This window comes from Emys orbicularis, chromosome 6 (assembly GCF_028017835.1).
Source record: "Emys orbicularis isolate rEmyOrb1 chromosome 6, rEmyOrb1.hap1, whole genome shotgun sequence".
Taxonomy (NCBI): Eukaryota; Metazoa; Chordata; order Testudines; family Emydidae; genus Emys; species Emys orbicularis.
The window spans coordinates 96063319-96080198 of NC_088688.1; the positions used below are offsets into that span (position 1 = coordinate 96063319).

General features: G+C 41.3%; 1 protein-coding gene across 1 annotated transcript in view; it reads left to right on the forward strand.

Annotated features, from left to right (window-relative positions):
* MAMDC2 (MAM domain containing 2) overlaps positions 1-16880 on the forward strand; it is a 94903-nt gene that overhangs the window by 51607 nt on the left and 26416 nt on the right. Inside the window, exons 6-9 of the mRNA XM_065406789.1 lie at positions 2163-2419; positions 4301-4394; positions 8561-8707; positions 10885-11150. Of these exons, the coding sequence (XP_065262861.1) occupies positions 2163-2419; positions 4301-4394; positions 8561-8707; positions 10885-11150 (764 nt within the window). The remainder of the gene's footprint in view (positions 1-2162; positions 2420-4300; positions 4395-8560; positions 8708-10884; positions 11151-16880) is intronic.

Sequence of the window (16880 nt, forward strand, 5' to 3'; positions counted from 1 at the left end):
CATGTAATCTACTGATTTTGATAGTACAACAAAAGAAAGTAATGCTGTTATATTTAGAGTAGTGACTATGATTCAGGTATACAATCTATGTAAAACTCACACATTAAAAATCTTATATTGGGACCCTGTTCTGACTGTCGTCATTTATAGGGAAAAAAGACATGAAAGAAGAGATTAAAACTCATCAGTGATCCAGTTAACTTGAAAAAGTTAACAAAAATTTTCTGAAATCTTTATAACATGCTTGTTGTGCTCTGTAGTCAGTTTAAGAAAAAAGAAACCACCCACAATTATATCTAGGACAAAACTGTTATACATTTACAAATACTAAAAGAACTCATTGTCCGGATTTTAAAATTATGGTACATGACAACGTGCTGCCAATTTATAGAAAACTTTTCATCCTTGTAATGCTGACCCATACATATTCCAAGCATTTGCTTATCATTGATACTGAATGGAAGAATTCAGTGAGCAGAAAGCATAGGGAATGAAACACAACTCATTTATATGACATTGACTTAGATGGGGTTAGAAGGCTTTTATTTCTTTAACTTAACTAGGGTTCTGTTCTTGTAGGTCATAGAACACAAAGCACTTTAAAGGCTTAGAGGATCCTTCAGATCTCTCCCCATACATAAAACTTATGCAGTAGATGCCTTTTCTTCACCACTTTGCTCGAAGTGTCTCTTTTACACTATAATAGCAAAGACAGGGCAGACTTTTTAGTTCCTTGTTGATATTACAGGAAAGAAGTTGAGGGCATTCTAAGGGAAGCAATAGGCAAGACTTATAATTCAGATCTTAAACAATGTGAAGTGTATGACAAAACAAGAAACCAGGAAATTAAAAGTGATGGATGACACCTCCTTAACTCATGCCGCTGTGCCTTTCACCCCCACTCCCACAATTGTATGCGTTGAGTACAGAGTATCAGTCTAACACTGCTTGGCCCCCAGACCGCTAAACAATTGGTAACCAATTTAACTTGAGTTTAATATGTTACACTTTCACTAGCCTACACTTGGTGACTCATTGTTGAGAATCTTTCACCATTTGTGAATGAGCTTGCCACAAACAGTGAAATTAAGCTGTGACAACTGGTAACACTGCCTGGAAACAATGAAGCACCAAAAATGCCCTCAGCCAACTGCAGTCGAAATGAAACCTAGGTTGGGAGGGTGGTGATGAGGCAGGAACTTGCCAGACTAGTAAAAGAGGCAGTGACAGCCAAGTTAGCCCTTCTCATAGTCCAAGATGAAGTGGTCAACAGCTAAAGCTTCCAAGTTCATAAAATATCAGCTAATTATTTAGGCTACAGAGATGAGGAACCTCCCCAGCAACAAGTTTATACAAACCAACACACAAAGCTTAAAATTTTAACTCTGAAATAGCCTGTGGCTGTGGCATTTCACTCCACTGTTGTATATATTTTCAACCTGAGCAAAATGTTTCCATTATAAACCTCATCTCTAATCAGTATATATTATTTTATGTCCTATAACCGTGCCAGCTGTGGGTGTACATCAGAGAAAGAGAGAATGTAAATATACACGTAGGCATACGCACATGCAGTTCAGATAAACAGAAATACATATAAAAAGGTCAAATTCTCAGCTGGTGTAAATCAGCATAAATCCACTGAAGTCAATGTACTATGTCAATTTACACCAACTGAGAATCTATCTCATCATGTGTGTGCAGGAAGTAACCTACTTATTCAATTCTAATCTGACTGGGCGATGGTAAGTGTCTGTCCTATGAATCTTTTCATTTGTGAGTTTGGAGAGCAGATTTTTTTTCAATCTAAGGTAAAATTGAAGACTTAAATGACTCGAGATGGCAACAGGTAAAGGTTGCGATTGGCTTATTTACCTCTGGAATCCCAGTCTCACAAAATCACAACCCACCAATATGCTATTCATAGGACTGTGCAGAAGAAGAGGAGGGGAGAAGAGAAAGGGAGGCAACATTTGTAATTTGTCAAGTGAAGAGAGTATTACTACTATTAGCGTTTCTAAGGGGGCCCTCACAGTAGTTATCCAATGTGTATGATGTAGATGAGCAGCATATCAAATTTCTGCACATCTATTGATACATCTATTTAATTGTCATTTTCACCATTATATATATTCAAGGGTTTTTATATATATATATTTTAGGTCACTACATGTATGTGGACTCTATTTATGTCAAGCATTTCCAAGAAGTGGCCCAGCTGGTCTCACCTAAGACAACAACCCCCATGTCCGGCTGCTTATCCTTTTATTACCAACTTCGGCAGGAGAGCGGCATTGTTTTTACTCTCTATATGAGAGATATAAATGGCTTTTATGAAGAGATCTGGAAAATAGACAGTACAATGAATACAGACTGGAGTTTAGCAGAGGTTGATTTTGATGCACCATACCCAATGGAGGTAAGACAATCAAATACCTGTGCAGTATAGCTATATCTTCCACAGTTTGCATTTCAGTTCCATATGTCAGTGCTGCTCACGTACCGCTTCTTCTCTACTATGTCATAAAATCAAATAGAACTGGGGTTCTCAAACTGGGGGTCGGGATCCCTCAGGGGGTCACGAGGTTATTATATGGGGAGTCGTGAGCTGTCAACCTCCACCCCAAACCCCGCTTTGCCTCCAGCATTTATAATGGTGTTTAAATATATTTAAAAGTGTTTTTAATTTATAAGGGGGGTCGCACTCAGAGGCTTGCTTTATGAAAGGGGTCACCAGTAAAAAAGTTTGAGAGCCACTGAAATAGAACATGTGTATCCCTGTCATCATGTCTTTTACCTCCAGAGGGCCTCCTAGTGTCCAGGTGTGGCATTGCAGGGATTGTCTCAGTCTAGCACCCCCTTTTGTTGGTTTGTTATGTATGGCCTAGTCCTCCTACCAGGTCTCTGTTCAGTTCATTCCCCTTCTGGGGTTAATAGAACAGTCCCCAAAATAGGAAACTCAAAGTCCATCTCCTGGCCTCTATCTGGTGCTTGATATTCTTGGCTTTTATCTTTGTTGCCTGAGTTTCCCCTCTTGGTCTAGAGAAGAGATAGGGGAACCCTGTCTGCCCTCTCCTCTGGATTCCAGCCTGGGGACCTTATTTAGGCAGTTAAGGACTGTTCCTTCAATCCCACCACCATTTTCCCTTTAATTCACACATCAGTGTCCTCATAAGATCAGCAGGCTCTGTTGTACCTGCATTGACTCTGTGATTCCTCACAGCTTCTCCTGGGACTAGCTTGGGAGGCATCTCCTACAAGCCAGTCTCAGTTCCTCTCTGCAGCAGACGGACTGTACTGCTAGCAATTCTTTGCCCCTTTCTTCAAGGCAGTCAGTAGCTCTCTCCTATGAACAGGAGTTCCCCTCAGCCCTCTCCGTGGAGCTGGGGGTGTGCCTCACGCCTCTTGCCATAGATTAGTGAGTACAAGGCCTTGTGCCAGCTCCTCTCAGCTGAACACTGAACACCTTTCCTAGTAAACCTTCCAGTCTGGAGGGTTCGTCAGGCTAGACTTCTGCTGTCAGCATCTCCCTGCTCTGATGGAGGAGGAAGCCTTTATACTGCTCCCCTTCTCCTAACCCCTTCCTTGCCCTGCCCTCTCTGCAGATTTGGGCCTTTAAAGGTACAGTCTTCTGATTCCTTCCCTAAGCACCATTTATTCCCAGGACTCTTAGGTCTCTACATGTATCTTTTGAACTCTTCTGAACATTTAAAGGGCCAAGATAAGTGGTAGGGCTGACCAATAGGCACTGTTGCCCTCTATCGTGGCCTACCCCATTGCAATCTCATTTGAAAATAAATGCACTTTTAAAAGTTGTGGTAGCTAATGCACCTGAGTGTACTCTCTGGGCTGTATTATTCCTTTCCCCTGTTCAGATAGGATGCCTCCAGCATCCACAGCTTAGATCTTACTCCTCCACAACCCCCCTTAACAGAACTCTGTCTCTCAAAGCTAAAATTGAGCTCTATATTATTATTATTATAAATCTCAAGGATATCCAAAAGAAATATCAAGTAGAAGGTGTTGTTTATTCTTTGCTGACTCTTGATGCTTCACAGAATGGGAAGAAGATTCCATTCCTGACCGGCCCCCACCCCGGCCTTGGAATGTTCATGTGCATGGACCAGGATTTGACTCGCAGTGTTCAGTGATATAACTGCGTTAATCCCAATACCTGCACTATCCTCTCAAAGAGGTTTTGTAGTTTTTCTAGGTAATCTGATCAGAATTCCAGACGGTGAAGCTGTGTTGTAATGACATACACAATAGATAAGTAATAAATTGCCATTTATTTTTTCAGGTTATTTTTGAAGTTGCTTTCAATAGTGCCAAGGGAGGCTACATTGCTCTTGATGATATTTCTTTCTCTCCAAATTATTGCAGCAATCAGACAGGTATGAATTCTTTTGGGTATTTACTTTCCATAGTTTTTCTCCCTTCCTCTGCCTCCTTTTATCAGTCTGTAGATTTCAGTGCTTGGAATATATTATAGTGACATTCATATACTAGCCTATTCAATTTAGCAATGCCACTGGGTTCCTCCTCCTTTTAAGAAATAAAATGGGATTGTAGAATAAATGATACATGCAGATCAGAAGTGAAGGTAATTTACCCTTTGTAGAGCGCTTTGAGATCTGATGATGAAAAGCACTATATTATGAACTAGGTATTATTATTATTATTATTATTATTATTAGCCATTGAAACAACGTACTTAGGGATATGGTGGATTGTCCATCATACGAAGTCTTGAATTCAGGACTGGATATTGTTCTAAAAGGTGTGTTATAACGCAAACAGAAGTGATGGGCTTGATGAAGAAATTACTAGGTTGGGTTTTATGACCTGAGTTATGCAGGAAGTCAGACTAGATTATCATAATAGTCCCTTCTGACTTTAAAATCTGTGAATCTGTAGATCACCAGAGCTTCAAAACTAAAGCACAACATTTTAAATTTTGAGTAGGAATAAAGAAGATTATTTTACCTGATGTTGATAAATCTGGAGAGGATTCAGGGAAGAGCCACAAGAATGATTAAAGGATTGGAAAACATGCTTCTAGTGATATACTGAGCTCATTGAGTCTATTTAGCTTAAAAAAGAGGTTAACGGGTAACTTGACCACAGTCTGTAAGTGCCTTCAAGGGGAGCAAATATTTGATAATGGGCTCTTCTGTCTAGCAGACAAAAATATAACAAGATAAGGACTGAAAGTTGAAGCTAGACAAATTCAGACCGGAAATAATTTTTTATCAGTTAGGGTAATTAACCATTGGAACCATTTACTAAGGGTTGTGGTGGATTCTCCATCACTGACTATTTCAAAATCAAGATTGGATGTTTTTCTAAAAGATATGATCTAGTTCAGACAGGAATTATTTAGAGGAATTTCTATGGCCTGTGTTAGACAGAAGGTCAGACTTCTGGCCTTGGAATCTATGAAAGTTTTTACAACGTATTTACAGAATGTCATTCATTTGGGCAATTGATCCAAAATAGAATGGTCTACCCTTCCTCCCAAACAAGTTGCATGCTCCATGCTGCAACTGGAATGCTAGTTGGAATGCTGCGATTCTATCTCCCTCAGGTTAAACAAATTACCACAGAGGCTGAAGCTGGTACAGCATGCCTCTGAGGGAGCGTGGGACTGGGACAGGTGCCCAAAATTAAATAAACAAGTTGCCATGGTGGGAGGAGGCCACAGGTGACTGGCAAGAGCTGTATCCTTCCCACAATGATTAACACTGGGACATGTCCTATCCTTCCACGTGCCTGGTACGCCATTTCAGAGTTGTAAATCGGAAGATACCTTTTGGGGTCATGTGGCCTACTCGCTTCCCTCAGTTGATGGAGTAACTAGCTGCCTCTGAGAGGGGAGTTCTGTCAGGATTTTATTAGGTTTCCACAACAACAGAACTAAGCTGGATCCACATGATTGTTGTTGCGGGGCAGTTAGGGCCAGGATTCAGCCCTTGGCAGTTACAGTGTCTGTCCCTGGACTAGCCAAATACTGTTTAGTTTGAATGTTGCTTTTCATTGCTAAGTAACATTCTAACAAAATTATTAATGATTTCCTATCAAACCTTTGGTCACAATTTTGAAATCTTATGAAATGGGAAGAAAAAAAAACATTTTGTACTGATCTAGTGGAAAACAGTTTCTTCCTTTTTTACCTCTGTACATGGTCTCTGCAGACTTTATCTGCACAGCTTAAAGATGCATTCTGTGGAGGGCATGAGACTGAGATCCCAGATGTGTTGCTAATCTACCAGTCTTGGTTTATTGAATTAGTTTTTGTATCACTGTTTTCTCTCCTCCTGTTCTGGTTTTACTCATTTTTGTAACAGTCTATGCTTGGGATTTATGTATTTTGATTTCTTGATTATGTTTGCAATAATGTTGCGCTTTGATCCATTTATTACTTATGCTGTAACGTATTGTCCTTTTCTATTTTAACTTTCAGATGTTGTTTATTTGATGGGCTAAATACAGTCTGTTACCTCTTTAGAACACAACAAACAGTTTATTCTAAATATCCTGACGCAAATTCTTATCCACTGTAAGTGCGTGGAACTCTAGGTTGTCGGTGGTGCTACATCCACTTACACCAGGTCTGCTTTTGGCCTATTAAGTTTTTCTGTGTGAGAAATTCATGCCAGTAATTTCCTTGGTGTTTTGTTGAAATATGTTCAGTTACGTTTTAACACTTCAGTCTTGTCAACAATTCCCATATTTCCATCTTTAGTTGCTTTGAGTACTTCTGAAATTGCATTCTCTTTCTGCTTGGCTTTAGCGGTTCTCTGCCTCCAGCTGTCCAGGAGACTGTATGTGTCAGCTCCATCTGAAATCCTTTGTTGTACAATAATGACATTAAGTTTGATGATTTTTTTCTAGGAGTCCTGATTCAAAAGTGCACAAATATTAGTTCAGGTCTTCAAAAATCTACCAGCCACCCACTAGTCAGAGGACTAAACTTACTAGCCACTGGCTGATTCAAAAGATGGGGCCTTGCTCTTCAGGCCAATGCCCTAATGAAAAGCTGAGTTCAATCAGCACCCAGAGTCAAGGTGCAGTTTCTTTCAAAGTGCTGTTCTTGTACCTTGTTTGACACCTCCATCTTTCACAGCTGGCTCGTAGGTGTCTGTTAAATTTAAAGCCATCACAGTCCTATTTGTCTGCTGGAAAGGAGGAGGAGCACTTACTTTCTGTTTTTCCTTTCTACTCAGGGTCTTCCAGCTGTTGTAAGGAGTAGCATCTCCAAAACATTAACCCTCCCTTGCCCTCCTAGCTGCTGCAATAGGGTTGGTTGCTGATGGGGCTGGTCTGTTTTCAGTCTTCTGTAGCTTGGGAAAACCATGAGTAGTAGTAGAAGCATGGAAGATATATGTCTGAAGACTCAGGAAGATAGGACTGCATTGATTTACATGTGGTTCACATCCAGAAGGTTATCTTTACAACTACAAGGGCTAGAAACTTTGTGTGTGTGTGTGTGTGCGCGCTAAACTAAAGCTTAGATTCTGCAGAAATTGATAGCATGGATCCCCACACTTACTATGGGAAAGCTCCTACTTGGCAGTAGCAAGCAGACTTTTCAATCCCTGTATTAGCTACTGTACTGTAATGCTAGGGAGGACTGAGCCAGGCCACCACAGAGCTCACATAGACATGACCTACCACCTATAGGAACATCACCTGATTGCCATATGTTGATTTTTCCCAATAACTTGTAAAAATGATCTGTGAATATCTTTGAGAGAGAAACATTTTTCTTAGAAGCAGCCTGCTGGGTGGGGATATTTTTAGATTAAAACTCTCTGGCCTTTGAATTTCACACAGCAGGAAAACCAAAAAGCCTTCAGCATGGATGAAGAGATTAGCTCAACTCTTTAATAAATTACACCATTTATAGTGATGTTTTCCTTTGTGCAGTGAAACATGCAATACTAATGTGAATTGAGCAAAGCTCCAGATGTCAGTAGCCATAAATAAAAAATACTACACACACACACACACACACACACACACACACACACACACACACACACACACACACACATATACTTACCTTTCAGGAAAGGAGGGTTTGTTAAAATAAATAAATAAATCTTAAATATTTGTCTTAGAAGGTTATCACACTGGAAATCTAAATATTATTATACACACACTTTTTGTCTGGATATCTTTTGAATGGAGTAGGACAGAAAAAAATGTCTGGATGTCTTTATGCATTACATCCTGAAGGAGAAATTTTATTTTATTTTGACGTCTGTTGCCTATTTATTTTTATGGGGACTGTGAAAGAGATATTTTCCCCCTTGGCAAAATATAAGAAAAGAGCATCCATTTGTCATACAAAAATGATAGTTTATCAGCCTGACTATGTGCCATATGTATAAAATATCTCTCTGTGTGTGTTTGTTTGCTTGTCTTCTGCAATACACCCAATTACTAGTCATGAACAAACAGATAAAACAGAATACATTTTGGCATTCTTGTTCTTCAAATACGTATGCATATTACGGTGTACTCCTCCTAGCAGAGCATGTTTATCTTTTTGCAGGATTTTCTTTCAATCCTGCTGAGGCAAGCTGCAATTTTGAGGAAGATCTGTGTAATTTTTATCAGGATCACAAGGATGGCCCTGGCTGGAGCAGAGTGAAAGTAAAGCCTAATGCGTATAGGACAGGAGATCACACTACTGGATTAGGTAAATCAAAAGTTCTTTTAACTGGAAAAGTCCAACTGGATATGAAGGTTAAATTACTCTTTATTCCAGAACAGACTATGCAATTGACATACTGCTGTGCATTGGGGGTAGGGCAGAGAGATGCTGCCCCAGAGGGAACTCTGTAACCCAAGAACCTGTTAGTGCCAGCTGGCAAAGGGGCACAGAGGGGGTGCATAGAGAGTACAGGTGTCTCCTGAGTCTGTCGTGTACATTCTGTTTCACCAGAGAGTGTCATGTGCATCCTTTAATAAACGGTTATGTCATACTGATCCTCAGAATTGTTGCAAGATGTCTGTACAGATGATAGTTAAAGAGTTGTGTATATGTACTGAAAATATATTTTAACATCTGTCACAACCAAAGAGAAAAACAGGTTTTCTTCCAGAGTGGAGGTAAGATGCATATCTGTCGAAATGTAAATTAAGCATTGTAAGCCAACACAATAGAAGCCCCATTTACATAGAGAGTCAACAGAAAAGGAGCAACAGTGGGAAAAAAAACAAGCTATGGGGGTTAGCCTAGCTGTGTGCAAAGAAAATGGACATGGGGTGGGGGTATATGCAGGAGGCAAGGAAGACACCCTTTTATCCTGCATCTAGGAAGTAATCAGGCAGTGTGATTACATTCATAAAAATGGGATCTCAACCAGACTTGGTGGAAAATGCTGCAAAGGACATTTGGGGTGACATAAATTTATTTAGACAGAAGGTAGTCTCTTAAAGTAAGCTTAGTCTATAGGGATCGTGTTATGATTTGTTTGATATGTAACCCTTATGTTTCCATTATCCTCACTCACTGTCTCTTAAACCTTGATCGTTGATAATAAACTGATGATTGTTTTCACTATAAATATATCTCAGTGCTGTGGTATTATACAAGAACTGATCCTGAGTTGACTCAAACAAGCTGGTATGTACCCTGTCCTCTTGGGGAGAGCAAACCTGATGTTTCTTGGAGTGTGCTGACCCCTAGAGGGGAACACTTTGAAGGGGCTTGGGGACTGGGGTACACCTATCGTTAACCTGCAAGGCAAAGTAGGAGTTGCCATAACCTAGAAGATAGCTAACAGACTGAGGTATCAGGGAGTTGGCACCTAGTTAAGCACAAACAAGTGTCCCTCTTGCTAGAGGCAGGGTGGTTGTAAGGTGACTCTCAGTTGTGGGCACCCTGAGAACCGTCCCAAGCTCCCAGTCATATAGAAGGAGCATGCATACTGCACCGTCCTTATGAAGGTCCTAAAAGGGACTATGATTGTGCCTGGCCTTTGCACTTCAGGAGGGGAGGATCCTTGTGCACTCCCATCACTATACCCTCACAAGTGCCAGGAAAAACCTTGCCCTTTCTCTATGGAAATATAGGGCCAGATCCTCAGATGATATAAATCAATGCAGCTACATTCAAGTCAATAGGTCAACACCAATTTATGCCCAATGAGGATCTGTCCCATACTGTTTTTCAAAGCATGCAATGAACTACTTGTAGGAATTTATAATAGTCAGGAGTTTTGCATAACTTTTTTAATAAGGAGAGGTGTTAGGCACATGAATATAAACTCTATTCAAGCATCCTGCTGATTAAAAAAGCAAGAATTGCATGCCAGTAGTGCTCTTACCTCTCCAAGGCAGGGGCTCAGGATATCTGGTTGTTTTGGGAATATCCTTTACATTGTGGTTTCTGACACTGCTCATATGGAACCTTTTGTGTAGCATTCACCACCATTCAACCATAGCTACCAGAGAGGCTTGCATCTTCTGTATGAACTATCCAGTGAGGACCTGGCAGTGAATAAAGTGCCAAGTGCCCTAGCATTACCTCTTCCGATAAGGGAGTGTTAGCCTTGAAATTGAGTCAGGCTGCCAATGGAGCCAGCAGGATGCTATAAAATTGAGGTTTTTTTTAAGGTTATTCTACAAAGTGTTGATCTCTAGTGAAGACTGGAATCTGGCCATGTGCAGTCTTAAATTTGTAACGGCAGGGAGTTTATTTAGGATTTTGATTTGAGTACGACAAACAGGGGCTTTATGTAATTTATTAACCTGCTAGTGGAAACTCTCATTAGCACCAAAATCTGCTGAAATGACTAAAGCTTCTTTTACCTGTGAATAGGCTTTGTGAATGGTTTATTAGAAAGACTCAATAATTGCACTGTTTCACAGGTTATTACTTGCTGGCGAACACAAAGTTTACCTCACAGCCTGGGTACATTGGACGTCTGTATGGCCCCTCGCTGCCAGGAAACTTGCAGTATTGTCTGCGGTTTTATTATGCCGTATATGGATTTTTCAAAATGAGCGACACCCTGGCTGTTTATATCTTTGAGGAGAATCATGTGGTTCAAGAGAAAATCTGGTCTGTCTTGGAATCCCCAAAGGGAGTCTGGACTCAAGCTGAAATCACCTTCAAAAAGCCTATGCCTTGCAAGGTAACAACCAGCATTTCTTCTGTGTTTGTTTTTCTCAAAGGTGTAGATGGAGATTTTTCATTCACTTCCCTTCTAGAGGGAATGTTAATCATCTTTGGCCCAGCACTGCAAGGTGCTGAGAGTCTTCAGCTTCCAGTGATGTCAATGATGGAGTGGAGGTCAATCAGCTTGCAGCAGATGGTCAGAATCTTAGGGCACTTGTTAGCAGGTTTATCCTACCATTATTATTTGTTTGTAGTGAGGTTGTGCCTCCAGGCCATCAATCAAGGATCAGTGCCCCATTATATTAGGCACGTTACATACGGATAATGAAGAGATAATCCCTGCCCCAAGAAGTTTGCCATCTGAGTAATCCTGGTGCTCACTTTATTCCAGAGGATATTAGTCTGTGAGTTACAGCTATAGCTGTGTGCAACTCGGTGGATTTGATTCTCATGGGCTCCATGAACATATACTTTTAGTTTTGCTTCATGGGGTGTGGCGGGGCGACGCCTCACCAGCACGGTGCCTCCTGCTGGTCATCCTGGGAATTAGCTCTTCCAGCCCTCTGCAGGCCGGTGTCTCACCTGCCCCTGGCCCCCGTGTCCCTCCCAGACCCCGGTGCCCCTTTATCTTGGGGTGCTGCCCCCTGGCAGTGCCCCACATTCTGGGTCTCCCCTCCCAGGGGAACCCCCACCCTCTATCCCCACCTACTGCCAGTCTCCATCTAACCCCCGCTCCCTGGGGCAGACTGCAGTCTGTAAACCACTCATCACTGGCAAGGGGGGTTGGACCAGCTGCCTCCGCCTATTCCCAGATTACACTTTTGTAGCCCCAGTACCTTTCATAGGCCCTTTTTAGCAAGGCCTACAGCCTGGGGTTTTACCAGGCTGGAGCTGCACTTCCCTTCCCCAGCACTGCTCCACCTCATGTACCCTTCTCAGTTTCCCGGCAGCCAGGTGCTTCTCTCTCAGAAGCTAGAGAGAGATTCTCTTCTGAGCTTCTGGCCCACAGCCCTTTTATAGGGCCAGCTATGGCCTGATTGGGGCATGGCCCCCAACTGTGGCTGCTTTTTCCAGCCACAGCCCTCTCCAGGGATGCTTTAACCCCTTCAGGGCTGGAGCGGGGTAACTAGAAGGGGGTTTGCAGCTGCCATTCTCATTTTCAAGATTTAACAAGCCCAAAACCTCAAAAGCAAAAATTTCTGCTCAAACTGCTGAATTTGTCTTAGTTTCTTAGTCAAAACTACCAAGTTTCAACCTGAACCCAGAAATCAGTCCAAGTTCACAGACATCGGTGAAGGTTTTGTGGAATCTGGTTGGAGTTTGTACCAAAAATAGGTGAATTAAAGTTTTACTCAGAACCATCCACACCAACCCTCAAGCAGGTCATCACGCTCCTTCTACTACTTTTCTCTTTTCCCCCAACGTTAATTTGACTTAGATAATCCTCGGATATCAAAATCAGCCTCGAAGTCATTGCATCAGTTATCACGGTTCCTCTCTTGGGGTTTGTCTACACAACAGCAGGGAGGTGTGATTTCCAGCACTGGGAGGCATACGCACACTTGCTCTGCTCAAGCTAGCATGTTAAATAGCAACGTGGCCATGGTGACAGCTCGGGATAGCCACCTGAGTGTGTACACAGGGGGTCAGGTGGGATTCTACTCAGGTGACTAGCTCAAGTTACTGACCGTGCCACCACGGCTGCCCTGCTATATTTAGAGAGCTAGCTCAAAAAGAGCTAGCATATATATGTCTGCCCAAGCTCTGAATCACATCTCCCAGCTGTAGTGTAGACATACCCTTGGAACATCATTGCAAATGGTGCAAAGGATTTTGGGACACACTTCAGGAGGACCAGTTGCAAGCGGCTGAATGTTGGATCACGGTATGAAAAAGATGGATGACACTCTGTTTTAGATTTTGAGAGTTTGATAGTAAACTTAAACAATGTTAATGCCTGATGCTTCTACAAGTGACCAGTAGTAGAAGGGAATTGAACTTCAGGAACAGTATGATAATGCAGAAGGAGACAGAGACAGGCAGTCATAGATCCTGACCTACATTAATACTTTTACAGAGCTCCTTAAAACTTTTAAGAGGTTGTGGTACAGACTTGAAAATTTGACAAGATGAGATGCTGCTGTTTGAACCCTAAGATGGTCCTGTCTTCACAAGTCTGCCACATGGTATTGCCATTCTTTTTAGCAAACAGTCAATTTAATTAAATATAGCCCTGAATACTTGTGTGTGGGTGGGGGGGGACGGTATGTGTGGTACACACACACAGTGACTATGCCCAATTTCATATGTGGGCTCCAATCCCAGACAGGCACAAAGACAGAGAAATCTGCTTTATGCACCTACTAAATATCAGTTTGAGTGCCCAAATGCAGGATTTCATGGGCTAACTTTGCTGATATTTTGAGGCCTCAGATTTCCTTGACTCCAGCCAATCTAATTTTAGGTCTGGGAACTTTACAGAAACCACAGTGGTGATATAGGTTTAGGACACCACTCCCCATGCAATAGATGAGAACAGTACCCTGCTAATTGGCACCAGTAGATCTGTCAGTGCGCTAATATGTCCATTCTCCTGACAAGTAGCAGATAGAATTGCTTGTGATTGGCTCCATTGCTTTCTGTGATTGGCTCTGCTCCTTTCTTTGAGTGATACTGTGGGGTAGCTTTGTGTAACTGCATAAGAGACCCCCTCAGGGCATAAGTGCCGAGTATTGAGAGGATGTGTTTTGCTACTACTCTTGTTCAAGGTACATACCAGGCTGTAAAACGTGTCTGTGAGGAGACATGGGCTATAGTTCCTTCAATATGTTGATGACACCCAACTTTCTCTCATTTATCTGACCAGGCTAGTGTGATAGAATGGTATGTATGTAACTGGGGCCTTGATTAAGTCTAACTGGCTGTGGCTTCAAGCAGACAAGTATTCCTTTTCCCATTGCTAGATTTACATAGGGACACATCTCTCTGCAAGGGAAAGGACTAGAGGCTTACTTTTTTTTTTAATGAAACCTTGGGTCTTCAGCAGTTCTTTGATGTTCTGTATTCAGCTCAGTAGAGCAGTATTACATGTTCAGAAGTTAATGACTTCCGAAACTAGACTTGTAATCAGCTAAATTTTTATACTGTGCAGTAGGTCTCAGCAATGTTAGTCCTGTAAACTTAAGGTTTATTTCTCTCTGTTTTCTCTGTTACACACACACACACACACACACACACACACACACACACACACACACGACTTTCTGAGCTGTGGAGAATACCTACTTTGAGGGTGTCCTAATTTAGGAACTCTTTATCCAATTTACTTAAAATTGAGAAAAAACCCTACCTGAGCGTAGACTCAGCCTACTCATTTTAAGGCTGATATGACTTTTTTGTTGATTGGAAGGCAAAATTGGGCTTATAGTGGAAACTAAGTTGCAAGCTTAATGATGCAGTAGTTGTTCTTGCTGCATAAGTAATGACAAACAGAATATCTTAATTGTATAATGAATCCACTGTTTTACAGTTCTCTATATGGCCATATATAGTTTAGTTTTACAAATTCTTGATTAGACAAATAGCATATTGAAGACAATATCTATATTGCCTTCACAAGGCATATATGTATACATGTGTGTATAAATATATATTACACACACAAAACTACATTAAAAGAACTTTAATAAGGTTGCAAAGTCAAATACTCAAAAGTTAGAAAATGCCAGAATTAAGGTTGCTTAATTTGGCCTCTTTATGCATATGTATTATGAGAGTCTTTAATTACACAATCACATACTATTTCTTTTGACAGGACCCCTGCCTCACTCAGGACACACAATGGATGGTGCTCATTTACTGAGCAGCTATTCAATATTTTGTTCTTTGTTGTTCAGTGGATGGCCCCAGGCCTCATTTACTGGAAACTATTCAAAGCCTGCTATGAAGACAGAATTATTAATTTCCTCATGGGTTTTTCTATGGTGCTCATCACTATAGCATCTGAGTGCTTCACAAACTTTAATGACTTTATTTTCATAACACCCTTGTGAGATGAGGGGATATTATTATCCCCATTTCATAGATGGTAAACTAAGGCACCGAGAGATTAAGGTCAAATGTATCCATTAAATTTGGGTGCCCAATCTGAGACACCTAGGACCTGATTTTTCAGAGTACTTACATTACATAGCACTTTATGTATTCAAAGCACAGCTCCAATTGACTTCAGTTGCTGCTGTGAGTGCTCAGCATTTCTACAAGTTAGGCATCCAGAAAATGAGGAACACACAATTAGTGACCACCTGTGATAAGTTTGGTTTTTAAGTGATTCCTCAACATCACACAGGAACTCTGTGTTAGAGGCAAGAATAGAATCCAGTTCTCCGGGGCAGTATTCAACTGCCTTACCCGCACACCTTCTAGTTTCTGCAACAAACCAAGCAGGGGCCCCACAGACGTCATTTTCCTTTACTATACAATCCTGATTCATTCCCAGAGCAACTCCATTCTATGCACTGGATGATGCAGGGGTCATCCCGTGTGTCATCAAGTAATTAAAGACTGTACTATAATGCAGACACACAAGAAGGCTAAATTAAGGTGGTATAGGCACCTTAATTCTGGCATTTCCTAACTTTTGAGTGGTAGGCTTTGAAACCTTTTACTGCTCTTTTTACACAATTTGTGTGTATAATTTCCTAGTTTTTATAAAAAGCAAACTGAAGAAACAAACTCCATTATGTGGCATCATATGGACACACACGGTCATCAGCAGGGATGGAACTTTTAGATCCATCACACAGACCTCTGCCATTTGAACTAACAGATTAACTGATAACAACAGGTGGTTATCGTCTGTGTGGACCAGCTCTAGAGGAGGATTAGGCACACACTTTGCCAGTAGATTTTCAGATATTTGCTGACAGCAGAGGAATGGTGAGACACAGGAATCTTGGGTTCCATTCCAGGCTATGGAGGAAAGTACTTTGTGGGGTATAGACTCTTTTTTGGCCCTTTCCCCCCAAGTATGTGATCCCTTCTGCCGCATCCCCTCCACACTGTCCACATCTCAGTCTTGTGTCTTCCTCATCCATAAGTCCTTGTCCCAGCCTCCACTCCTCAGGCTTCTCATTCTAGTCCCAGTCTCCTTTCCCAGCAAGTCCCACCCTCACCCCTCCAGACTCCCCGTCCCAATCTTTCCTTCTCTCCCAGACCTAGTCTTCTTGCCCAGCCAGTCCCCAAAACCTGGCAGGGAAAATTTCAGCCCAAATGGTTAGAGTTTGGCAAAGTTATAAGCAACTGAAAACAGGGTCTTGTCTTATGGGAGATGGGCAATCTTAATAGGCACTGTGACTAGCTCTGCATATTTTATTTATAAAATATATCATAGTTGATGCATGTATATGTTTTTGAGACAGAACAAGTCTAGACTGAAAAGTAAGAACTTTTAAATGTGCATGGTAATTTGCTTGATCAAGCTTTTGGTTGACGGCTGTTACTTAGTAGGTTGGCTAAATAAGTGTCTGTGGAAATAGCAAACAGTCTCTGGTGATGTAATCTCTTGGATGCCTCTTAATAGCAAATAAAGTCAGAGACTAAGATCTTTATACTGTTCCTTTCTTTGGTCAGAGAATCTTGAAAGTTATAAAACTCCTATTGCCAGAAAATGATAGTTACAAAACTTCTGATTGCATATTTCCTTCATCTTTCTCTTCACTATAAGGAATGATGTATGGTTCAAACA